This window comes from Typha angustifolia, chromosome 8 (assembly GCF_048772165.1).
Source record: "Typha angustifolia cultivar Huaian chromosome 8, ASM4877216v1, whole genome shotgun sequence".
Lineage (NCBI taxonomy): Eukaryota > Viridiplantae > Streptophyta > Magnoliopsida > Poales > Typhaceae > Typha > Typha angustifolia.
Window position 1 is genome coordinate 12,595,292 of NC_133246.1, and position 26,102 is coordinate 12,621,393.

At 34.2% G+C, this 26,102-nt stretch overlaps 1 protein-coding gene across 4 annotated transcripts; it reads left to right on the forward strand.

Annotated features, from left to right (window-relative positions):
• The first annotated feature begins 1,945 nt into the window (after positions 1-1,945).
• On the forward strand, positions 1,946-13,688 carry LOC140764794 (BTB/POZ domain-containing protein POB1-like). Of its 4 annotated transcripts, none has more exons than XM_073103550.1 (6): positions 1,946-2,505; positions 4,007-4,138; positions 11,404-11,540; positions 11,633-11,696; positions 12,188-12,467; positions 12,555-13,688. In XM_073103550.1, exons 1-6 carry the CDS (start codon positions 2,259-2,261, stop codon positions 13,363-13,365), a joined length of 1,671 nt encoding a protein of 556 aa, XP_072959651.1. In that variant the 5' UTR covers positions 1,946-2,258; the 3' UTR covers positions 13,366-13,688. The 4 variants fall into 4 exon arrangements, with proteins under 4 accessions (XP_072959651.1, XP_072959650.1, XP_072959653.1 ...); XM_073103549.1 differs by having other exon boundaries at positions 1,948-2,505; positions 4,001-4,138; XM_073103552.1 differs by having other exon boundaries at positions 1,948-2,505; positions 4,001-4,138; positions 11,422-11,540.
• Positions 13,689-26,102: the final 12,414 nt, after the last annotated feature.

Here is a 26,102-nt window from a genome sequence, read left to right on the forward strand (position 1 = left end):
AATTCCTCGAGTTTTAGATTCAATTGTTATTTGAAGAAATACCCCCAAAATAATTCTTAATTATTAGAGTTGTTTAAATAATTGTAACACTCCAATTTTTGAAAGTCATAATCACTGCTATATTATTTCAAATGTTGTCATTATGGTTATTTTTCAAAAGAATAATTTTAATATAAACTATCTATCAATATTTTTGTCTTGCATAACAAAATTACATTCTCTCATATTAATTTTTCTGCATCAATAATGTAAAAATCTCTAATATTTAGCTAATCAAACTTCCACATTAGATTAGCCTAGGAATTTTCATGTCATCTAAATGGGCCCCTTTTTATTATCACAAATCTAGAAGGCCCATTTATTTTTACTTAGGGCCCTGGCCAAATTGTGATGTGGAATATTTGTTATAGTATAATTTGCAATACCAATGGTGAATAGCATTCACTTATCTCAAATACCTTTTCTTTTCTTCTTCAAGTTATCCAGTTGCAAGGTATACATTTTATAATGTTTTATTTTTCATATGTTTATGTGAAAAATCTCCTACCAAAATTGACAACATTATAAAGTCTAAGCATCAAGGTGGACATGGACTTGGGAAGTTGGTGATTAATTAAGGTTGGGTTTTTATTTTAATGGTCAATGCTCTACAATTAAAAGGTAGAAGGTTTGACTTTAATACAAAGAGACAATAAGATATTTGATAAATTGAGAAAGATTTCTTAGAGGTAAAGGTACTCAAATACATCTAATTCCTTAAGCAAACCCTTTTAATTAATCACTAATAAGAGTTGCCATATGTTAACCAAGATGCCTTACTTGAAGAAGATAGAAAGTAGCAGCTTTGATAGAGATCTATGTCAATTTGCAGACAAGTGTAAAGCTTTACATTCCACTCCCTTGTGTACTTATTCAAAACTATCATTTAGTATTTAAAATGTTTAAATTGTATAGTTTTATATATTTTTAGGAATGTAATGTGATACTAAGGCAATGTATCGGAGGTGAAAATATAATTAACCCTAGAATATACTTGCGGAGTTAATAGTTCATATGAAAAGTAAAATCTTATAAACCATTAGCAAGAATAATTTTGGGTTCTGTTTCATTTGATCCTTGCACATAGATCAGGACAACCTAGGGACAACCAATTTTCTGTGTGTATATATATATATATGGATTTGGTCATAGTGACTAATTCTTAATTAAATTAACCATAAAGTAATACAAATTGTTACAAGTATACTTTCTATTATTTTCATATTATTTAATTTGGCCCTAGTTGTGATTGATCTAAGGTTGTAAAGGAGACTTTGCACTAATTACCTCCTAAACGAATTAGAAGGAGAAGCTAAAGAGAATATTTAGAAAGAGGTGAACATATTTAATTTAAACTCTCTATTGATTTTGACTCAATATATTGCATTTGAATCCTATCTTTCAATATTTATCTATATATATGAAATATATATATATATATATATATATATATATATCATGGGACACAAGAAATTTATATTAATTAGAGAGAGGTTTCAAATGGAGAAAATAGATGCAACAACTTCTTAATGACTTTCTAGTACTTAAATTTATAATTAAATAGTTATTGGAAACTAGCACTAGAGATTAAAATGAGAGAGAAAAGGATAATATTATTTGTAGGATTAATATTAAAAATTACAATTGGATATTGAAGTACTTGGGATATTTATTATGTTCTATATTCCTTCCATTTCCAACTTATCTATATATATATATATATATTTTTTTTTATTTATATTTTTGAGCTAAACTTAATCAAATGACAACCAGTGAGACAAAATTAAAAATTAAAATAAATAAATTAATTAAAATAAAATAAAGAAAAATTCGATGGTTTTTGTGTAAAAAAGCGTCTCCTCTTCAAAACCAAATAAGGAAGGGGGAAAAATAAATAAAAAAGGAAAAAAAAAAAAGAAAGAAAAGCGAACGAGTCCATTTCCAGCAACTGCCCGGCCGCCCGGGGAATTTCTTCTCCATCCCTCCTCTTCTTCACCTTCCCGATAAGTTAACAATTAATTCCTCCGCGTTTTAAAACGCTCTCCTCCTCCTCCTCCTCCTCTCTCTCTCTCTCTCTCTCTTTCTCCCCTTCATCTCGTCGCTCGCGATAGATGAAACCACAAAGCTAGGGTTACTGGGTTAGGGTTTCCTCCGAACTCTCGTGTTCGCGGTCTCCTCTCTCGCGCTTTCCCCATGCGTTGCGCCTTCGGGCGAGGGGAATGAGGGATTCCTCCGGCGGCGACCTGTTCGATCCCTTGTTGATCATGGACCCCGACTTCTCCCGCGCCAGCGGGAGCCCCAACTTCGAGTTCGCCTTCAACTCTGTCAACTTCTCCGACCGCGTGCTCCGGATCGAGATCATGGAGGACCCGCCGGGGAGTAGGGTTGCTGGACACGGGTGCGAAACACTGGCTGATTGGGCCCGGCATAGGAAGCGGCCGAGAGGGGAGATTAGGAAGGAGAAAGGTAGAATCTGTTTCAGTTTTGTGAAATTTTGTTCCTTTTGGCTATTGATATTGATTAATTTCTTATGGTTACTATTATTATTTTTTCTAATGATTTTATTTATTATATACGTTTCGTTGATTTCGAATTTCTGGATTAGTGTTTAAAATATTCCTTGCTTTGTGATGTTACTAATGTTCGTTTGGCTATTGAAATTAGTTCATTACTTCCTTGATTCTTTTCTTGCTTTTTTAATAATGCAGTAGCATTGCGAAATAACCTACAAGGAGAATGATCTTTGTGCAGAGATATTTTAGTAAGGTTTATTAAGCATTTTGCCATCACCATGTTGTAAGTGCGAACGTTGCCATTTACATTTTTCATGTGGGAATGCTCTAACCTTTCATAAAAGGCACCTTGGTTTTTTCTGGCTTGAAGTTCATTTTTTGGACTGCTAATCCAGACGTTAGCAATATAAATTGCTTCCTAGATTAGTGCCTTTCTTGGATGCTTGAACAGCTCCTGAGGATTGGATGATTGTAGTGAAGTCAGGACGTTGATGTGAGTACGCTTGAAAGACTGGTAATTAAATGTGTAATGAGTACATTATAATGTACATTCTAGGTTGTACCACCAGAGACACTAGAGTGCCAACAGTTATCGTACAAGAGAATGAATATTCAATTTTGTTCAATCATAGTTATTGGAGCAGTATATTACATGGATTAACACAAGTAATTATGGACAAATGCACATGCCAAGTGAATCAAGGACTACAATTTGAAGACACATATTGGAAGGTTTTCTGAAGCCTTTTTGTCAGCTATGCACCTATGCAATGATTAACATTGGAGCTGGAGAAGTTTTCTTGTGTAGAGTCGTGTAGATGAGGTAATAGTTACACTTTCAGGGATTTTTCATAACATGAATAAATTTTTTTCTTTTAATTTTGCTGCTATAGCAGGTTGTACTATTTCATTCACAATAATGAACATATATGTTTATGCCATAGTTTGCACTCAGATAATTAAGTCTGTTCTACTCCTGATTGTTTTTCTTCTTAGATTATGCTGTTTCTGTTAAGCCATAACTTTGTGCAACTTTTAGTTATTGGTGTTGCTCGATGGTAATCTGTAATAACTGTGTCATCTCTGTTGTTTACCTATATCATGTATTGATTTAAAGCTACATTTGTGGTCACAATTTTTGTCAGTTTTGCTTGCATATGAATTTTATACTATCTAGTTTGTTTTATTTGTTAATATGGCTTCAATTTTTTGGCCTCCAAAAGACCCTATCCACAGAATTGTTACTATGACCTAATGCTTTATACTTTTTCTGTTTGTGCTTAAATTTTTGTTCATGTTCTTACAATGGTTACAAGTTTCTTTGCTACTTAAGTACAACTTTGTTGTAATCTGGTTTATGCATTCTACATGCCTGGAAAGAAAATTTACAGTGCAAAATCTTTAAACTGTTTACACCTAGTGTAATTGTTCCTGCATTTTATCTTTAGCTACAGAATCTGGGAAGTGCATGGGAGAGCATGTATTTATGCAACCTGAAACTGAGGAATGTGACGACTATGAAGAAAACCATGACGAGGAGGCTGTAGCTATGATTGAAGAATCTCCACTGGATCTCAATCAAGAAGGTCAGTATAATCGATCACCTGTTTGGCTGTTTATGCTACATCCTGGTTGCTAAGATAGCAAAGATTCCTTAGTTTATTTTCATATGATCCTCTGCTGGAAGTTATTTGTGAAGTTTGGTATTTCTAGCTTATATTACTAATTAATTTGCCCTTCATGATATTGTTTTCATTTTAGACACAAATGCATAATTATGCCTAAGCAACCTCCTTTTAAGGTTCAAAAATTAAAATTCTTTGAACTATTTTGACAAATAAGAAAACTTTGGTATAGTTAATATTTTAGGTCAACCATTCATATTGAGTTATGTGGTTGACCTCTACATTTTTTAGTTTGCTCACTCTTCCATCAATTGTCAACTCACAATTTCCACTTCGCTCACCTCGTCCAATTCCACTAATCAGAAATTGTATATGCATGCAAATATTATTACTTGATAGAGTCCTTCATGTAGAATTAGCAAAAGCATATAATAATCATCATTAACCTTGTTGATGCGCTGTGATGACTGATGGCATATATGGATAGCAGCTTCACCTTTACAATTGTTCCCTTTGACTGATATCTAGTTGGTGATGGATAATCTATATATTATCCATGGATTAGTGTTCACTAAGCTACAGTTATTACGCCACTCATGAAATAGTAGTACATCGAGTTTGGTCCATTGGTGGGATATTCAGGTTGGTTTGGATTGACCGTGTGTAAAAGATCGACATGTTTATATGGGTTTTGGTTGGGATCATGTTGAAGTCGAAAAAGATTGAACATGTGGGACATTGGATTAGCACATGTTAATTTTGTTGGGCTAAAGGTAGGTAAATCTAGATAAGAAAACTGCAGATGCAATGACCACGTAAAGGATTAAGAATTTGTTTAAAAGTTATACAAGTTATGCTAAATTTTATTAGCCTTCATCCCTGAAATACTGTAATGCATATGAAAGAGAACGTATTGCCTAAAAATCTTTGTATCTTGAACATTAAAGAAAAATGAATCGTTTTATATACTTTAAGATTTAGAATCTTAGATTGTAGCCCTTAGCATGGGAAAATGTAAGAGATTGAATGGTATAAGCATGTTCTTATAAACCAAGTCTACCAGGTCTGCTTTGGTCGGGAGCAGGTGTGGAGTTGGCAAATTCATTCTAAGCATAAATCTCCACCTGATTGGGTTGAGGGGGGTCAGTTAGGCTCAGATTTTAGATTGAGATTCTATCCTTGAGTCATCCGTTCATATTTGGGTCTAATTGTGGAGGACCAATCTGTAGACCTAGATGTAATGTGTCCTTGACAACGAAACATATGGTCTCCTATGTGGTGTTTAGCAGGTAGGCTGCATCACAATTTGCTGTATTAAAGGAAAACTATAACGATGTGATTTCTTGATCTTGTTGACACTAGCCTTGCTATACTATCAGCACCTACATATTTCAAGTCGTATTCCATAACCAATGCTTGATTCTCCTTAGAGATAGATTGCTTCTTTGCAACATGGCTTAGACTCAACTGCATACATGTTTATATATATGTGCTTTTGAGCTTCATAGCTTTTGGTTAAGGAACTCCTTGGCATGCACCATTTTAGTGTAGGAGGTGACTCGAAAGGTATACACTCTTTTTCTCTTTGTGCTCAGACTCTTGCGTTTCATCAATTCTACTAGTATAATTAGGTATGGCAATTGAGTCAAGTTAGATGGGTTTATGTCGGGTCAAATTCGGGTCAGGACAACTTCACTCTAACAAAGATATGACCCGATTATTAAACAGTTTAAATTTAGAAAATACAAACACGACTCGATTATTAGACGTATTACACGACACGACTCATGTAGCCCATTTAATAAACGAGTTAGTATATGCAACATGTTAATACAAAATGGTAACATGATAACACAACATGATTATCACGATAAAAAAACTTATACAACACAAAAATGATATTCCATTCACCAATTCAACCATAAATTTAATAAAAAGCATACAAAAGAACATTAATTATTAATTAAAATATAGATATTGTGCCAATTCTAGTGGCACTAACTGCCACCATTAGGTAATAAATCTAAGTACTAGTCTAGTTCCAATTTTCAACTAACAATAACTTCATTACAAATACAGCATAGTTTCAAGGTCATAGTCTATTACAAACTTAAAAATATTTTGAACAAAAGCAAACAACATCGCTCCAAGCCGGCAATTGTACAAAGATCATAACCGGCCAACATGCAAAAAAAAAGAAAAAAGAAAAAAAAAGAAAAAAAACTAAGACAAAAATTAATTAAGTTTATTTAGAAACACCCTGCAAATGCATCATGAGTTAAATTTATAATTAACATTTCAGCTATAAATAGATAAATCAAGCATCTATTGCCCATGCTTAATCCATGCTGATGCTGTATGAATCCTTGTAGCTGTAAAATTGTTATCTAATATATTGAATACCAGCATATGTTCATTAAATAACAGAGATGTTCCTTGCAGCATGTGTTCAGTATATTGAATACTAACATATGTCGAATCAAATGTTATTATACTTTTTAAATTACTTCGGTCCATTTTAACCACTAGTACTTGTCTCCCTTTTTCCTCATGGGGGACCCGAATACAACTCATTTTGAATGCACACACTTAAATAAATTTCTATGACTAGACTTTGCTCAAATTTTTTGGGGTATTTTCTTAGAAGCTTTAGAGGTTTATACTATGTACATTTCTAGCAAGTTATAATGTTTAAAGAACTAGCTGCATATGCTTGTCGTGCTATTGGATGCTATCAAATTACTAGTATCAATGTATCATAACTAAGGTTCCCAATCTCGGTCGATCTCAATCCTGACCCAAATTGGCCCTTGATCTCCTGACTAGTTCCGATGGGTATAAACTAGATTGACCAATACCTGATTTGGATTGGGCGAGTTTTGGTCGTTTCAACTGCAATAAACCAAAACCAATAGAGAGAAAATGAGAAAGTGATGTGATCCAAGTCAGGTCGAATTACATCATGGAGACATTGGGCTTGATAGATTGAGTCTATTTATCTTATCAGCTTATGTGGTTTAGTCAAACTCCTAGTAGGCCAAAATTTATTTAATTAGCTAAGTCTAGTTAACTTAAGTTCTGCACAATTTCAGATGGAAATATATATAAAAGATATTCATTTGAAGTCTAAATAATATGAAATGGAGAATAATCCAAGAAAAGATAAGGAGACTGATTTAGTTAAGTCATGTAAGCTTTTAAGACAAATCTCAGTTAAGTTTTATAAGTCTTTAAGGCTAATATTAGTTTGACTCAGTTTAGAGTTAGCCTCTATATACATGTGGAGTGCAACCTTTATTGAATTTATATAAATTATTTAGCTCAAGCCTTGTTGTCCCCTATCTTTTAACTTGGCCGCAGCCTCAAATTCTCTCCCTTCCTCTCTTCAATTGTTGCCGCCTCTTCCGTCAGATTGATCTCGTCTCCTTCTAGACCGCCATCCTTAGTTGTCGAAACCCTCCTTCGTCTAGCCACACCACTTTTGTCCCTAATGGTCGACCTTCTCTCCATCTTCTCTTTCTCTCGGTTATCCTTCAATTCGCATAACTGCCCAAAGCATATCCTGAACTTCGGTCACTGTTTGGTAGATATCTCAGGATCTAATCGGCTAAACCTTGATATCTTGAATTTGTTGAAAAACTTTTTTCAAGAACGACAACATATTCAAATTTTAAGAGAATCTAACAAATAGATATATGATGGAATTGCGCTCATAAGTTTCGTCCTCGAATCTGTTATGAAATCATTACGAATCGGATCAAGTCGATTCATATGAATTGATATTGGAGCTAGTCCTTGGCTGTGAACAATGGCCAAAACGCAATTATCGACATCCTAACAATCTGACATGACAGCCATGGCACCCACCTATTCTCCACCAAGCGGTCGTGGACAATCACGACACCTATAGAGGCGGATCCGGCTTCCATTTCTACAGATTAGATTTTGGAGCCGATGAAGGTGTATCAACAATAAATTATGCTGAGCATGGTGGAGACCCAGCGAAACATTGAGACACTTACAGGTCCTCAATCAGTGACATCAGTCACTGGTTAAAAATGTGCCGCGACAAACTAGGGTTGAATCCTCGTTCTCCATGCGTGGACAATCAATTCAGAGGACTCCACTACATGATGGAGGACCATTGAGGCTTACACCATCGCCAAGGGAGCCTTTGATGCCCACACCTAGGGGTGTAAACGAGCCAAGCTTGAGCGAGCTGGGCCGAGCTCGGCTTGGCTCAATTACTGGATTTTTCTAGCTGGAGCTCGATTCGAGCTGGAAAAGTTTAGCTTGGCTCAGCTCTTCTTCAGCTTGATGAGGCTCGAGCTCGGCTCGACAGCTTGATGGAGAGCAAAAGAGGCAAATGGGGGCATTGATGTAAGATTCCCTTTCATTGGCATGGTGAAATGAAAGAAAAATTATCTTGCTCTTGCTCTTGCGCTAATCTACTCAGTTTCTACTCAAGGAACATTTTCGAGTCCTTAATTCCCGAAAGTATTTACCAAATAAAAAATGATTCTAAATCAAGACAAACCAATCCAAAGGGAAAATAAAAAATCAAACAAAGAATGAAGCATGCGTGTGAGCTAAACATCGTGAGGATCTTCCTTTGGGAATAGCTTCAGCATCTCGTCATAGATTAGATTTGCTTCTCAGTCCGCACAAACCCACAATCGTGCTTTGTCGAAGAATGAGGAGAAAGAGGTGGGGCGGCGCCAAAATCCTAATGGGAGATTAGAGGGGGGGGGGGGGGGATGAAAGAGAAGGGGATTGAAGAGAGGGAGAGAGGTGTGTTAGAGTGAGAGAGAGGTTAAGGTTTGGGGATAAGGATGATGCCATCTGAATTGGGGAAAATGTGAGGATGATGCTAACTGTAGCTTTCACCTATTATGAAGCCCATAAACAAGACATGACGAGAGTTGCTTTGATTGAAGATGAGAGTGAAGAGGCTAAAAAAAAAACCTTTTAGACAGTGAAAGATATATATATAGAGCTACAATGTCAAGCCTAATCGACCCAAGCTCGAGCGAGCTAGCTCCAGCTCGAGCCGAGCTCGAGTCGGGCTCTTAACAAGCCGAGTCCGTGGGGCTCATGAACCCACAGGCTTTTTTTGAAAGCCCTACCCACACCAATAGCTAGGAATCCCGAAGTGGCCGTCGGTCACTATCGATCACCACTTGAGCCATCGATTGACGACATCAAAGATTTGAAAGATTTTAGAGTCTAATGCCTCGACGGCCCGATCCTATGGTCATGATTGGTTATCAGGGCCCTTCCGATCTGATCGGTCGCCTCCTTTGACCCTTGACATGCCAAAGTCCCAATAAGCCAGTCGCACGTGTGGCCTAGGCCAAACCCAAGTCCACCTTGGATTGTAGGTGAATCTAATTCTAGCTCAAGACTATGTGATCGAGCACCAATTAACATGCTACATTGGACTACACTTAGCCGAGTCATAGCCTCCTCCACAATCCTTGCGCTGTTGGACTTAGCTTGGATTTGGAGGAAATGATTCGGTAACTAGGGAAAGTTTGGAAACCATCATGAACACCTTGAGAATAAGGTGATCAGAAGTATGGTGGATTGATGCGTTCGGGTCAGGTCAGAGCGCATAATTGAGACATTATCTGCTTATGTGATTTAGTTACAATCTAGTAGACTGTATTTTATTTAATTAGCTAAGTGAAATTAACTTAAGTGTTATGCAATTTCAAGAGAATATTAAGAATATATTCATCTGAAGTTCAAATAATATGAAACCAGTTAAATAAAATCAGTGATGTTATGATCTAGAACTTTCATATTCAAAGTTTCTTTCGATTTGAACTCTATCAATAGCAAATTTAAAGAATTGAATTGGTGAAGATGAGGAGACTGGTTTAGTTAAGTCATGTAAGCCCTTAAGGTAAGTTATAGTTAAGTTATGTAACCCTTTAAGATAACTCCTAGTTCGAGTCAGTTAAGCCTCTATATATATATGTGGAGCGCAACCCTAATTGAATTATTTAAGAATTATTTGGCTCAAGCCTTGCCACCCCTACTTTCTCCTCTCTCAACTTGGCCACTGTCCTCAACTTCTCCTTCCTCTCATTGACCGCCGTTGCCTTTTCTGTTGGATTGATCTCGTCTTCTTCTAGACTGCCATTTTTGGCCGTCAAAACCCTCTTCGTCTGGCCGCACCACCCTTGTTCTTAAGGGTCGGTCTCCTCTAACTCATCTTCTCTTCCTCTTAGTCATCCATTAATTTACATTATTGTCCAAAAATTATGCTGACCTATGACCACTGCTTGGTTGATATCTCAAGATCTAACCAATCAAACATTGATCTTGGATTTATTGAAAAGCTTTCTTCAAAAGCAACGACATATCCAAATTTCATGAGGATACAATGGTAGATCTGATGGAATCATATTGAGTTATCGGATAATCATATTGGGATATCAGATGAGGTCAAATTTTGCCACCCCTAAACTCAAACCCATTTAAAAGCCAGATAATCATATTGAGTTACTAGATAAGGTCAAATTTTGCCACCCCTAAGTATTATGTGGTAAGATTTATGCTACTGCAATAGGCTTGCTGGTATGTAGAAGTGCTTCTTTCTTTTGTGTCATCTTCCTTCAAAGTCTTTATACTTCTCTGTTATCTTTAATTTTCTATCTTCACTCGGGAGTCTGTTTTTCTCTCCTTTTCTCCCCTCATTTCACCTTTGGAGGTCCCAAGTGCTCTTTTAAGTCTTAACCTTTTGCATACAGCAATATTCAACATAGTAAACTATGAAACAGGGAAGATAGTGGGGTGTTTAGTCGAGGTAAAAGTGTAATATATGTGAAGATAGTAGGTATTAATTATGGCATATTTGCAGTCACAATCTCTACCACAGAAAATTCTATGCATCAATAAAATCAAGGCAATTAAGTACCCCAAGCATTTTTTCTTAGTGCATAATTAAATAATTTCCTAGAAGAACAGACAATGAGTCTGTATTTCTTTATAGATTCTATGCCTATTTTAACCTGATAGGCTTCAATCAAAGTTAATATCCTTCCTTATGTGCTTCTGTTTCAAGTGTAGTGACGGCAATCTCTGCTACATGCAACCTAAGAAGCTTGAATACTTGCGTAAAAGAATAATTATTAGTAATATGCTTTTCTGGTACTTTTGTGCTGAAACTTACCTCGACCTGGTAGTTTACTTTTGTTTGTGCTTTTAATTAAATATAGGACTCAATAATTCTGTAGGTGATGATTCAGAAAGTAATGAGTTATCATGGAGTACGGAATCCTCCAAGGCTCTGAGAGTGAAATCAATCTATATAAGCTCTGCTATTCTGGCTGCAAAGAGCCCATTTTTCTTCAAGGTATGAAATTCCCTTTGTTTTTCACTTTATGCATGTAGAGGAGATTCTATCCACTTCCTCTTAATTGAGTTTTCTGCATGTCTGATTTTTAGCTTTTTTCAAATGGAATGAGAGAATCTGACCAGCGACATGCCACACTAAGAATTTATGCTTCAGGTAAATTGAAATGGTTTTCTGTAGCTTTGGCTCTGTGACTATGTTTTTTTTTTCCTTTTTGATTTTTTTGATTGTATGTTGAATCATAAAGCTCATAATATACAAGTGTTTTATCTTCAATCCATTGTTACTCTGCTGTTGTAAAAAATCGAAGGAAATTCAAGTTTCTTTATTCACAAGATTTGCATGTTATATTTGACCTTGTGACTCCACAAACCGTTGATAAATTGTGCAAATCTGAGGTGACAGATTCATAAACTCACAGAAGTTTTCTTTACAGATGATTGATTCATTTGTACCGAATGCTCCAATAATTCACTCTTTAGTACTTCTATATCATCAGAAATCTCCATATTTAGTCAATGTTGAACTAGCATTTTATTGAATGTTAACTTGACAAGCATAGACAAATTTGCTTTGTACAGTACGATCTGGTTAGCCCTACCTTGGCACTTGGTATATTATTTATGATTTATTTCTGCTTGCAACAGAGGAAGCTGCTCTTATGGAGCTCTTAAGTTTTATGTACAGCGGGAAGTTGTCAACCACCTCACCTCCCCTTCTGTTGGATATCTTGCTAGCTGCTGATAAGTTTGAGGTTGTTTCTTGCATGAGGCACTGCAGTCAGGTTCTTAGAAGCTTGCCTATGACCACGGATTCCGCACTGCTATACCTAGATCTCCCTTCCAGTGTTTCAATTGCTGCTGCAGTCCAGCCACTAACTGATGCAGCCAAGGAGTTCCTTGCTAATAAGTACAAGGATCTAACCAAGTGAGTTAATTTTAACTGACTATTGGAATTAAACTTTAAAAGTCTTAGAATGATGAGTTTAAAACTAAGCCATTCTTCCCATTCTAGGTTCCAAGATGAAGTGTTGAATCTCCCCCTCTCTGCGTTTGAAGCTATCCTCTCAAGCAATGATCTCCAGGTGGCATCGGAGGATGCGATATATGATTGTGTGCTCAAGTGGGCTCGTGCTCAGTACCCAAAGTTGGAAGAAAGGCGTGAGATCTTGGGTTCTCGCCTGCTTCGCCTTATACGCTTCTCTCATATGACCTGCAGGAAACTGAAGAAAGTCCTTACATGCAATGATCTGGACCATGAAATTGCTGCCAAAGCTGTCACTGAGGCACTTCTATTCAAAGCAGATGCACCCCATCGACAACGCACCCTTGCCGCAGATGAGTCAACCAACCGGCGGTTTGTAGAGCGGGCTTACAAGTATCGCCCTCTGAAGGTGGTTGAGTTTGATAGGCCCTATCCACAATGCATTGTTTACCTCGACCTGAAGCGGGATGAGTGTGCCAAACTTTTCCCATCAGGCCGGGTATATTCCCAGGCCTTCCACCTTGGGGGACAGGGTTTCTTTCTCTCCGCCCACTGCAATGTGGATCAGCAAAACTCTTTACATTGTTTTGGTCTTTTCTTAGGGATGCAAGAGAAAGGCTCCACAAGCTTTACAGTAGATTACGAGTTTGCTGCAAGGACAAGGCCATCAGGGGAGTTTGCGAGCAAGTACAAAGGCTACTACACTTTCACAGGGGGAAAGGCAGTTGGATACAGGAATCTCTTTGCGACTCCATGGACATCTTTTATGGCCGACGATAGCCTCTTTTTCATTGATGGCGTGCTACATTTGAGAGCTGAATTGACTATAAAGCAACCTTAGAAATTAGCTGCGGCAGTGCTGCATTGCCTATGCAGACATACAGCTCCAAGGCTTTGATTGTGGCCATAGATGCTATTGATACCTGCCTTGACAGTTTGGAAAAGAAAGAAGAAAACCTAAGGGTATTTTGTCATTAGTTTGTTTGTTTGTCTTGAAAGATATGTTCAGCTCAAGGGGAATTGTAAAAAATTGACTGTGATCATCTAACTTCTGATGATCTGCACATGCTTACTGACCTCATTTTGTGTAATCTTGTTCATGGCAAAAGAATCCCTCTCCTGGTTTTAGATATATAGAACTTAATGAAAGTGAATTCTGCAAAATTAGGATCTGAGTTCTTTGTCTAAAATTGGTAGTGATGTAACAGAAGAAGTAACAGATGTGTGACATCTTTGATGAATGTGATTCTAGACTGGATGATGAATATAAGCTTCCAATATAATACCATATGATTTCCTTTAATGAGTGGATTTCGGTAGCTTTTATTCTAATATACCAAGTAAATAATCATTTATCTTATGGATTTCGGTAGCTTTTATTCTGATTTAACAAGTAAATAATCATTTGTCTTAATACTAGTTATTTCTTAATATTTTTATATTTGTTAACTACAATTTTAATTTTAAAAGAAATTACTGCAATTGATTATCATTTTGATCGGTCTCTCTTTTTTTCTTTTCTCACTTATCAATTATGAATAGTATTTTAATTATTTGCTAAATTATTATTTTAATTTATATCATATCAAAAATAATTATTAAATATTATACTACTTTATAAAGAAATTAGTTTATATCAATATAACATTTCTTATACAAGTATAATAAATTTGCATAACTACACCAATATAAAACTTATGAACCTATTCACTTCAGAAATTTTTTTTTTCTTATTCTAAAATAATAGTCAAATATTATATTAACCATATTCTAAAATAAAAATATTATTTATTAAAATTATATTATATATCACGCATTCACTCAATTACTAATTTACTCTTGATATATATCCTATTATATTAAATTACATTATTTTTCCTCACTTTATATCACATTAAAATTAATTATTACATACTTATTCAATAATACCAGTGAACATAAGAATAACTATTTCTAAAATAAAAACCTCATTTCAAAAATAATAAATAAGAATAACTATTCTTACTAAGAATTTGAGAACGTGGGCAACGACTAATGTCAACTTACCACAAGATGATTAGTTTCTCAAAGGGTTGGTCACCAAATATATATGAATTAATACAACCCACTACTAATTTGTTTCATTTATCTATAGTTGTTGTCAAGTAGTTGACCTACAACTTCCCTGATCCTTAATTCAACAACGATACGTAACTCTATCACCATCTTAAGTGGGAGGGTTCAGCAAATACAAGAATCTCTTTATTTCCTCCATTGCAAACCTTAATAATTTTCCCAGAGCAAACTCCAGGTCCAAAAACTACAAGTGGTTTATTCTTGCACACTCTTATAGATCTCATCATATTTGAATATAACTATGGTTTAATCTTCACCAAACTGTTTGGTTGTAAATATAGTTGTAAATCGTTTAAATAACGAGGTGAACTGATGCACCTTGAAACTAGCAATGAATAATAAAAAAAATGGATACTATATTGCTTCATGTATCTGCTGCAGACCTGATACTCGCAACCAAACAACCCAGAATGCATATAAAAATCTATTCAAAAGCCGAGTCCAAATAATAATAATACTAATTAACAGCCACTACGTGAAAGTTTCTTCCAGATGAACATCAAGATGATGGACTATTTTCTAGTGCATAGAAACAATACTACCACCACTTCACTTGCATCCAAATCTGCCACGTCCTCTCGTGAGAACGTCCAAAGAAAAGAAAGAAAAAAAAATCCTCACCTCCTCCACTGTCCACTGCCCTACCACCAACCAATCAAGCGTGGGAAAATTCCCACCCCACCACCACCATCGCCATTAAAAATAAATTAAAACCCAAGAGCTGGACTCAAAAGACGTGGAGTGCTTGTCCTGTCAACTCCAAGCACTAAGCGGTGGGATTTCTTAATTCCATCCATTAAAAAAGGAGGAGTCCAAGAGACCACAAAGTTTGGATTGGACGTGGAGTGAGGCAAGTCACAGATACTACTACTACTAATACTAGTTTTCTTTCATTAAAAAAAAAAAACGAGTACTATTAAATAGCTTTCAGATATATTGAGAGCTTTTGAGTTTGAAACGACGGCTTCCAGTCTGCTTGTGAGAATCTTTTCTTTCTTTTGTCTCACGAGGGTCATGAGGGGGTGGTAGTGGTGGTGGTGGCGGTGATGGTGGTGATGGTGATGGGAAGGAAAAGATTAAAATAAAACCGTGCAATAAAGTTTTGATTTGATCTCTACTCCTCTCGAATTATTATCGTCCTTCCTTCCTTCCTTCATTCCCTGTGGAAACTATGCAGTGAGATCACGTCGTTTGCTAGGACTCTTTTTTTCCTTTTCTTTTACCAAGCTAACCCTCTTCTAAACCTCTCTTCCACCGAATATAAACAAATATATGTTTCTTTATAGCTATTAATAAAATGCTAAATTTTTTAGTATATTTTATTTTAAAAAATAGTTAATAATTTCAGCTTCTTCTAATCTGATAACATTAAATGGCTATAGTGAAACATGCCGATCTACTAGTATTAAGTTTTAGATGGGGCTAATTTGGTCAAGTGGGTTTCTTTCTTTCTCGGCATGCCATGGCATGGCATGGCATTTCAAAGGTCTTTTGATGGGTGATTAGACATTTGAACAGGCTATTGCTGGGCTGTGAACTGTGCTGCGTGTTGATGGCCATGAGGAATATCAAAACTTATCTTTTTTAGATATTATTGATATCCTGATCATACTCCGTTTCAATTTTTGATCTGATCCCATAATTTGACCCGATTTTGAAAATTTTTAAACGAATTTAAATCTAATTGAATGAATTCGATTACTGAACGGATCGTGTTTGTATGTGTACGACAGTACGTGTGTGTGTGTGTGTTTTTTTAATCAATTCATTTTATATGTTGAGGTTTAGCTCCATGGATGATTAAACTAAGATCTCTCATACTCCTACTAAATCCCACCATACTTCTCCAACAAAGTCTGCTCGTAGACACTCTTGATTGCAAGAACACTCCTCTTCCACCTCTTTGAGCAAGATCATTCAGTTCAATTCTTTTCTCCTCTTAATAGAAGGTGCAATTAATAAAAAGAAGAACATATTGCACTCGTTATTTAACGTCATTGTGTATATTTGATATGTTATAAATGTGGAGAAATTTATAAGCAGTGCATTGTAATAGGGTAGCATTAGCATTGTGGGGTATGTTCTTAGCAGTGCGAGGTTAGAAGAAGCACTATGAAAACATATATCCACAGTGCAGATAAGATGTCTCCTGTCTTCTTACATAGCACACTAGTTGTCCACTCAAGAGTATTTTGATCTTTGATTTAAAATACAATTTTATTTTATTTTTTTAATTTAATATCAACTTTATACCATATTAAATATAATTACATATTATATAATAGTATATAACTAAATACTAAAATAATTTATAATAATACAAATTATCTTTTACTGATATAAAAAATTTGACAAGCTATCCTAATATTAGATTTATTCCATCTTTATTCTGGTAGAGTTTTGGGCTGAGTTTGGATTAAGGCTAAGCTCCAAATTTAAATTAGACTAAGAAAATATAATATTTGGTTGTTGACTATATTAAAATATAGTTATTATTTTTAATGCGATGTGAAAAAGTTAAAACAAAAAAGCATTAGTAGTGGATGGAAAATAGATAATATTCCAGTGTAATCGTTACTCTTATAGTCCTCAAATTTTATTTCAATAGTTTATAGTTATTATTTTTATAGTTTACTGTTTTTATTTTTTCTAATTTGCAACCCTTAAATATAATTCATAGAACATAATTAACCTATCCTTTGTAGTAAAAAAAGATGCTTGTTTGATTCATTATGAAGCCCACAAACAAGATATACGAGGTTTAAACCCGACCCAACTCGATACAGTGTAAAGTAATACAAATTTGAAGTTTGTCTAACACAACTTTGAACAAAAATTCTTAATTTTAGTTGAAACTAAGATGCCCTAGATGATTTTCTAGCCTCTCCGGCTCGGGAGAGTGCCGAGCGATCAAGCTAGCGTAAGAACACATAGTTATTCTTATCAACCACATAAATTATTAAATATAGAGTGTTATATACATATTTGAAAATTAAAAATATAGGCAATTGTAATTTAAATTTGTAAATTGAAGTATCGGTGAGAGATTTTGCTGATGTGGTAAAATATAGGCAACTGTGTTTTTAAATTATAAAGATACCACCAAACTGATGAAAGAAAAACAAAGTTTGGGGAGGATAATTTGGTATAAAAAAACAAAAGTTGGGAGAATGTACAGAGTACTTGACAGGATATATTTTTGGACTGACGTCTCTACGGAGACAAAGGGAATCAGTTTGAGCTCCAAACTACTAAATAGACGACCATTTCTGGCTGTACATCTTGTTTTACTCTCAATTTTTATTGCCAAAGCAATGTAATATGTCAATCAACCTCAAGGATACCACCAACCACATCTTCTTAGCTGCATCAACTATCAATAATAATTTTAGAAGAAACTCTGTTAACAACACTTGTTATTTTAATTCTTCTCTTATGTGAATCGCCGAGTCCGCCGAGTGTAATTTTGAGGCACTTCAATCGTACATTAACGAATAAAGTTCTGATTAAATGACGTGCTCCTATTTTGTTTGGGGTAAGCCCATAGGCTAGAATAATTATTAACTTTTAAGATAATATTAAATTAGTCTAATAGATTATGAAGCCCGCGAGTATAAATAAATATAAAAATAAAATATAACCCAGATAGATTCACTACGAGCAGAGAGTCCTGAGTCAGCATGCAGGTTCCGTAAGACTAGCGGATCAGACACGATATTAAGAATCCCTAAATACACGAGGATCTAAGATCAACCTACACTAGATAGAAAGGGGAAGAGAAACATACGACACACTAATCCTATAGCGGAGCTAAAGAAAGAAATCAAATATAAAATCTCATAAAATATTAGATTCGAGCAATGAGGGATGGAAAGAAGGTGATGCATCATGAAAGAGGGAATAGTAGTCAACAGATCAAAGCGCCAACAACATAGGCAGCACAATAATTACAACAAAAGAGCACTCCACAAAATCTCAATGTAACAATGAAGGAGAGTTGATGATAGCTGTCAATATGGTAAAAAGGCACTAAGAGAACACTATCTCCTCCAAAATCTCCAGCTAGGACCGAGAGGGTGGCATAGTGTCGTAAAGTTACGATGTGACAAGTTATAATAAACAAGATAGAGCAGCAATAGACGACAGAATGACAAAATGACGACATTGCAAAAGTGAAGAAGGAGGCAACACTGCAAAGAAAGGGACAAGCAGAGACTTAAAATGGAGAGGGAAACTAAGAGAGCTACAACAAAGAGAGAAAATAAAAATTAAAGAAGAATTAGGAATCACCGACAGACCTTACTACTTGGGGCTATAACAAGAGCGAAGGAAAAAACCCAAATGAGAGAAGGAAAAGAAAGACAAGAGAACAAAAGAGACATAAAAGAGGGAGAAGAGTAGAGAAGAAAACTATAAAGAAAAATTCCGTCTTCCCCTTTTGCCACTAGGCTAGGGCTTGCCCGACGAGAAGTATAATTAAATTATACCTAAACCTATAATATGACCCAAAATCACATATATTTTTTGATTAAGACTATTGAACTATTTTAATTAAAAGACTCTATTAGTTTGTTTTTTTGCTCAGAACTGACATATCACAGAATTTTCCTCCTATTTGTATCGAAATTGTTATCGTTTTCCTCTCAAACTTATACCAATACATTTATACTCCTTTTTTTTTTCAAATCTTTGTCGGTTCTCTCTATTTTTCTCTCTCGTTTTCTAACATTTATCTCTCCTATTAGCTACCTCCATGATTTCTATTACTCTTCTTTCTCCTTCCCCTCTCTAAGGTGATATTACTTTAATCTCTTCGTACCTTTAATACCTCACAATCTCAGTATCTCCCAATCTTTATCCACTATCGTTCTTTTTCCAGTCTAAATATATATAAAGATGAAAGACAACTTGTTAAAATTATTATTATTTTCTATATTATAATAGTATAAGGGATCTTAGTATTGCTTTTCTTTTCTTTTCCTTATGAGATATAAGTAATACCCAATCATATTTCAAGAGGATCCAAATGTAAAATTTTATACTACTCAAGTATTTAAATACACTATCCCCTTCAAGGGCCTAAGAAGGGAATTCTATTTGTTATAGTCTGTGGGTACCGCAAAAGAATTCATAAATGTAGAATTGGATGAATTTGCAATCTAACTTTAATAAAAATTCCAATGCACAAATATTCTCAAAATTCATGGCAAAAATGTTATCGAAACTTCCAAATGAGTTGAATTAGAAATTTCATTACACCACAATGATCGAACTTTAGCTTGTTTGATTTTCAAACAAATGCTAGGATTATAGTAAGAATTTATGTGTGAATTAATTGCATGAGGAGTTCATATTGGCCACGCAAGTTAGGGATAAAGTCCAAGCGATAAGTTTGACCCTCGGTTCTACCATCCTTTCCTTTATATTTTGGTTGTCTTGATTTGGATGACTATTACCTAATTTGCTAGCATATTGATAATTAATATATATATGCAGTGATACTAAAAGTAAAAAAAATTTACATAGAAAACTCAAGACCGCGTAGAAAAATAATAACGCATTCGTACTTGGATCGAAATCAATAACTAAAATTCATAGCAGCTATAAGAAGCTTATAAATTACCTGACGATCTCAATGACTTAATTTATAATAACTCTGCTCACTAGACCCAAGATACACAGTTTCTCATAAAAGATTTATAAACCTTAGTGACTGTGAGGCTAATCCTTTCATCTGAATGATTATCGAGACATAGTTTTTCTAAATCTAATGTAAATGCATTAAGTTAAAAGAGATTCAACATATTTTATTTAAAGTTAGGAGGTGATCTCCAATAACCTTCAAAAGATATAAAAAAAAAATCACAAATCACTTTCTTATGGTTATATTAAATTCTCTTATATTCTTTTAAAGATTCTTCATGAATTTTGTAAAAATATTTCATAAAAATAATGTATCTTTAAAGAATTCCCTATGTCATTCAAACGATGTAATAGCCATTTAAAGGACTTAGACTTGTGCATTTTTTTTTCTTTATAGTCTTGTTTAAATACTTGAGCTCTCAAAATACAGTGACTCTATACTTTTGAATAACTTCCATTCAAAATATCTTACTTAAAAAATCTTCCATAACTTAAAATATTCAATTTAAATCTTTAAATCACTTTACATATATAAATTACTTGACTTCACAATCAATATTTCACTTTAATATTTTCTATTAAATATTTTATAATTTTTGCATATGGTCGTATATAAAATTTAGACATGTTATATAAATAAAATTCTATTTTAAAACTTAATTTATCAATTATGTGAGTACAAATGTAACGAATTATAATAATTCTTCTTCTATCGTTATCTTCTATTAATTATTATCTAAACCAATTCAAGACAGACGAAGCGAATTACAAGTTAATAAAATGAATAAGAAATTGAAAATATAATAGAGGTTTTGACCATCTTCCTCAAAAAGTATTATCTCTTCCTATTAGGTGGGTGAATCCTTCGAAGAAAAATAAGATTTACGATTTTATTTTTGACAAACTCATACCATCTTTAATCCACAATTTAAAAGAATTTTTATATAATTACCACCGGAATCACTGTACTTTTTCATTAGTTAAATCTAACTAATCACGATTAAAATATCCCTCAGTCTAAAATTTTTTCAAGATTATACTTAATATCATAATACAAAGAAATGTATCTTATTTTACGTGGGACAAAATTATTAATAATTTTTACATTCTAAACTTTAAAAAGGAGAGTGTTTGAGTCATTTATATATATTTAATAATTTTAATTATGAAAGAGTTAAGAGATTTTAGTAATAATTTTGAAATTTAAGAAAAAAATAGTGACAATTATAATATTCTCAAAACTTTCGGTGGCAATTATATTGAAAAGCTAGAAGTTCCCCATTTTTTATTTGAAAGAATGCCAATATATCGAAATCATTTAAAGATCATATTTACATAAATCCAATCTAGCGAAATAGACTCGGATCGAGAGGTGAAAAGCCATTCATGTTAAAGTTACAACGTAATATCATACTGCATTTGAAACACTAAAGAGAGGTGAAAAGCCATTCATGTTAAAGATATCATACTGCATTTGAAACACTAAAGAGAGATATTTAATATCATATTGCACCCCTCTGAAATTAACCTCTGAACTAAGACAAGAATTTTATAAATTAAACCAAAGGAAAAGACTGAATAGTAATTTGTCCTAAGTAATCAAATTTGGAATGAGTTTAAAAAGTGAAAAATCGTTACATTATTTTAATGAGTAATTAAAGCACTCACAAAATAGGTGTTCTAGATAAAATACTACAAAATATAATGACATGAACATGCTAGCATTTTAATTTCTGCCACCTGACCTGTCAAAGAGTAAAAACCTATTTAAACATTAAATTTGGGATAACTTATTCAGATATTTAACTTTATGATAGGTTTAGTTTGGTCAAAAACTGCTAAAAGGGAGTCCTACTATCTTCATATCATGGAATGATACCTTAGAAGAAAGTACCCTTAGTTAATAGGAAAGAAAGTGTACCTTATAAACGTCAGTTCTAAAATAGATTTTTTTTTAATTAAGATGAGATCTTTATTTTAGGAATAATTATTTTTATATTTATTTATGTTTTAGAAATAAATATATAATAATTATTTTTGATATGATATAAAATAAATAATAAATTATTTGTTATAAAATTAGTATAAATACTTTATTTAATATAAAATAAGTTGATTGGATAGATATAAAGTATAAATTAATCATAGAATTATTGTGCAGTATCAAATATAATTTTAATAAATAATATTTATATTTTAAAATACAAAAATATTATATTTAGAATAAAAAGGAAATTATTCCCGTAGTCGGTAAGGCTTAGATTATGCATCGAAGAAACCGAGAACATGACTTTGAATGACCCATATCATTTCTAAAACAAAATTTTCCTGCATGATGTGATATCAGCTTGCCTTGTAGCTATTTAAGGGTCTTCTTGCATAGCTGTTCTCATTTCTATTATCGCCATAGACTGAGAGAACGAAAGAAGACCATACACCTACAGCTAGCAAATATAGAGGATGGCCTCTCTATTAGATCTTGTTATATATCCTCACAACGCATGACTGTGACACCAACATCAAGTTCCCTACTCTTCTTTTGGTGTTGCTGTTGTTGCGTAATATTTGTTTTTATTTTTCCCATGATTTTGTGCAAGCGTTTGATCTTTTTGTTTTGATGCGGTGTTATGTTCTCTTTTGAGCATGGGATTTGCTAAGAGAGCTTCCTTCAGTCCACTCATGGGTGGTTGTGGGATCAAATTAGCTGCCGACTCATTCATTTATATGCCAAGTGAATGGGAGTTAAAAGTTTTGAGCTCTACTTGGTAGATGAGTGAATGATGCGGGAGATGAGTTGGATCTTGCACTATCTTTGCTTGGACTGAAGGGAGCTCCCTTCTCTCTACTAGCCCGTGTAACATAAAGATCTCCAATCTTTATTCTTTTCTTGCTTTAGACTTGAATGTTTTGTTTACTTGTGGTTTGATTTCTTGTATATTAACAAGAACGTCTAACTTTAATTGAATCTAATTTTCCTTGACTAGGTCTTGCCAAGTGAGACTCTCTAAATCTATTCTCATGGGTTTTCCTCTTAGTGTTATTTGAGCCCTGCATCATAGTTGTTGACTTTGCTCTACTTGTATTTTGTAAAAGTTGGATCCTTAAGGTGCTTAGCTGCTAACTATAAGGTCTATCTATAGTGTGTGATTCTCTCTAATTGCTGACTTGCGTTTATCATTTGGACATTCTTCTTCTTTAGGTTTTAGGATATAAACTTGTAACAAGAATGGTAACCCAAAATCTCCTCCATGCAGTCTCGTACAAGCAAGTAAGCCTCCAGTCTCTAGTTTCTTATAATAGAGCAACTTGCAAGATTGTATGTGATATGCTTGTTTTAACATGATCTTATTATTGCTGCTTTATTACTTCAATCCTTGCTTCCACCACCTTACTCTCGTCTCAAAATCTTTTTATTTGGTTGTCTTTTTATGTTTTATAAATTCACTTTCTTTGTGATTCTCCTTAATGGCGTAATCTACCACTTGGTAATATTATATACCTTCATAAACGGTTCTTAAGTAGCACTTGCGTTTTTAGTGCTTCAAACCCTAAAGTGTAGTACTAGTAGACTTCATGAATCTCCAGCACATTAGACCGACAAAATTTAGCCAAAGTTTTTGGGGAATGCTCTTAGTTCAAGTTCCTATGCATGTTTTGTCAGCAGTTGTAAATTTTCAACTAACCTAACCTTGTGCTTTGTGGCTTAAACTTCACTCAATATTTGACACATTACTGCTACTGTCTCTCTCAAGTCTCTTTTTAGTTCTTACAATTTTATTACAAAGGTTATCTATTTTCATGTGAATGCAGGCCTTTCTCATCTACTATATGAGGTGATGCATAGATTAAATGAACAATTTCTTCTATCAGGGCAACTTGTAGCTGAAATTTTTGCCAGTTGATAATCTAGCCACTGTTACTCTTTTGAGTGTTCCTCTCTCTGAGCTTCTGATTACCATCTTTAATGGAGTTATTAGGGTTTCCATTCAAATCTTCCAGAGTTCTTCTAGGGTACTTGCGCTTGTCATTTATTCAAGTTTGTTACATATGCTTAAAAAACGCTGTATAAGCTTTATTATAAATATAAATGCTTTAATATTTAGCCAAAAATATTATACTCTATTCATGTCTGAATGGCTATGATTTTAATAAGGATCATCTTGTTCTTTCAGTTATATATTAGTCATTCTTTCAGCTAGCTTTTTATTTCACTCATTAAACCTGTATCTTTAGATTTTTTATTCCTTTATTAACGCTTTTAATCATATCCTTTGCAGCCTTTTCCATTGTTCCAGGTGGGAGGAAAGGAAGGCTTATCTGGTGTTCTTGTCCTTGTACAGACATCCATCATAATCATGTAAACTATAACCAGCTGCAGTGACCTGTGTTTCCAAATTGTTTTCCATGTATCTGAACAACCCTAGATCTTTTGATGGAAAAGAATATGATCCATCTTTCGAGATGAAATCTCTGTGTAATGCCATATAATGCGTCCAGATACTTTCCAACCAAATGAACGCTGGTCAATACACGACTTTCTCCTTCGTCACTGCACTTGTTAAACATCACTCTTCCTGCAGAATAGAAAGCACTAGAGAGACGCATAAATATATTATATATGAACTTTATTAGCTCTCTATAAATTCCACAAGCTCTCATTTATTCATCAGGTTGACGGTGTTATAGAACTGGTACAGCAGTAATCTCTCTCTCTCTCTCTCTCTCTCTCTCTCCATGTATATGTATATATAGTTATGGTGTCATACTATCCACCGCTAACTTTGCTCCTTTCCCATTAAAAAAACAATGGTGTCTTCGATATCTGCGAGTATTGTACAGTACTACCCCACTGAGGGAGCCAGTAATCCTGTAACTTAGTCGCTTAAAATAAGATTTATTCGCTCTAAGATAGCTTTGCACAGCACGCGTCACCTCCCCAGTGGTTTGGAAGTGGGCTTTAGTTCCGAGTAACATGGGTAACGTTAAAAGGGTATTTATAGGGGCTCTGATGCCCTTTCACGTCAAATTTGTAGCTTTACCAGGTTACTAGATTCCTCCTATCGACTTTTTCTAGAAAGTAGTGTCTATTTTAATAAGTTTAAATTATTAGAGAAATCGGTGAATTTGGGAATCTTTTTTAAAGCTAATCACTATTGCAATGAGGAATTATAGGCCTGTTAGTGTCTAATTTTTTATGTTTGAAGAAGAATATTGATATCGGTATAATTTATTTTAATATTTAGTTGTATATTAGTGATAAGTATATTTAATGTACTAATAATATCGAATAGTAAAATTGTATTAGAAATTAGAGATATAAATACAAAGAGAAGTATTTTTCCTGTACTATCTTAACTTCTGCACGTCCGCATGGAAAATAATAAATTACTATTAAGTGTCGTCTCATCAAGGCATGCTTTGGATGGAAGAGATGAAGTGTTGTCTTATCAAGGCATGCTTTGGATGGAAGAGATGGGAGAGAAAATATGAAGTGATAAAGCTAATGGGTGTTATCTCATCGAGGGATAAAATAATTCGAATGTGTGAAATGAGATAAGTCTAAGTGGTTGTCTAGTTATTATTCAAAGCTAATTTTTATTTGGAAGTGAGTAGAATTAGATATCCATACAACAAATATGATGGAGGTGAGTCTAAACCTTTTCAATGTCTTCCCTTTCAGCATTGAAACAATAGTATTGTAGGTATCTCTAGATTTGCCAAAGGATGACAACTAACAAGGCAACCAACCAACCTTTTGGTTCAAGAAACCCTTCACCCCAATTGTCCCCTGAAAGATAGGTCCTCACAAAATTTAACCAG

Bases quoted from the DNA above. Each gene is read 5' to 3' on its own strand.
- LOC140764794 (XM_073103549.1), top strand. From the start codon at position 2,259: ATGAGGGATTCCTCCGGCGGCGACCTGTTCGATCCCTTGTTGATCATG. The intron at 2,506-4,000 runs GTAGAATCTGTT...TTTTATCTTTAG, and splicing joins GGAGATTAGGAAGGAGAAAG to CTACAGAATCTGGGAAGTGC. The intron at 12,468-12,554 runs GTGAGTTAATTT...TTCCCATTCTAG, and splicing joins AAGTACAAGGATCTAACCAA to GTTCCAAGATGAAGTGTTGA.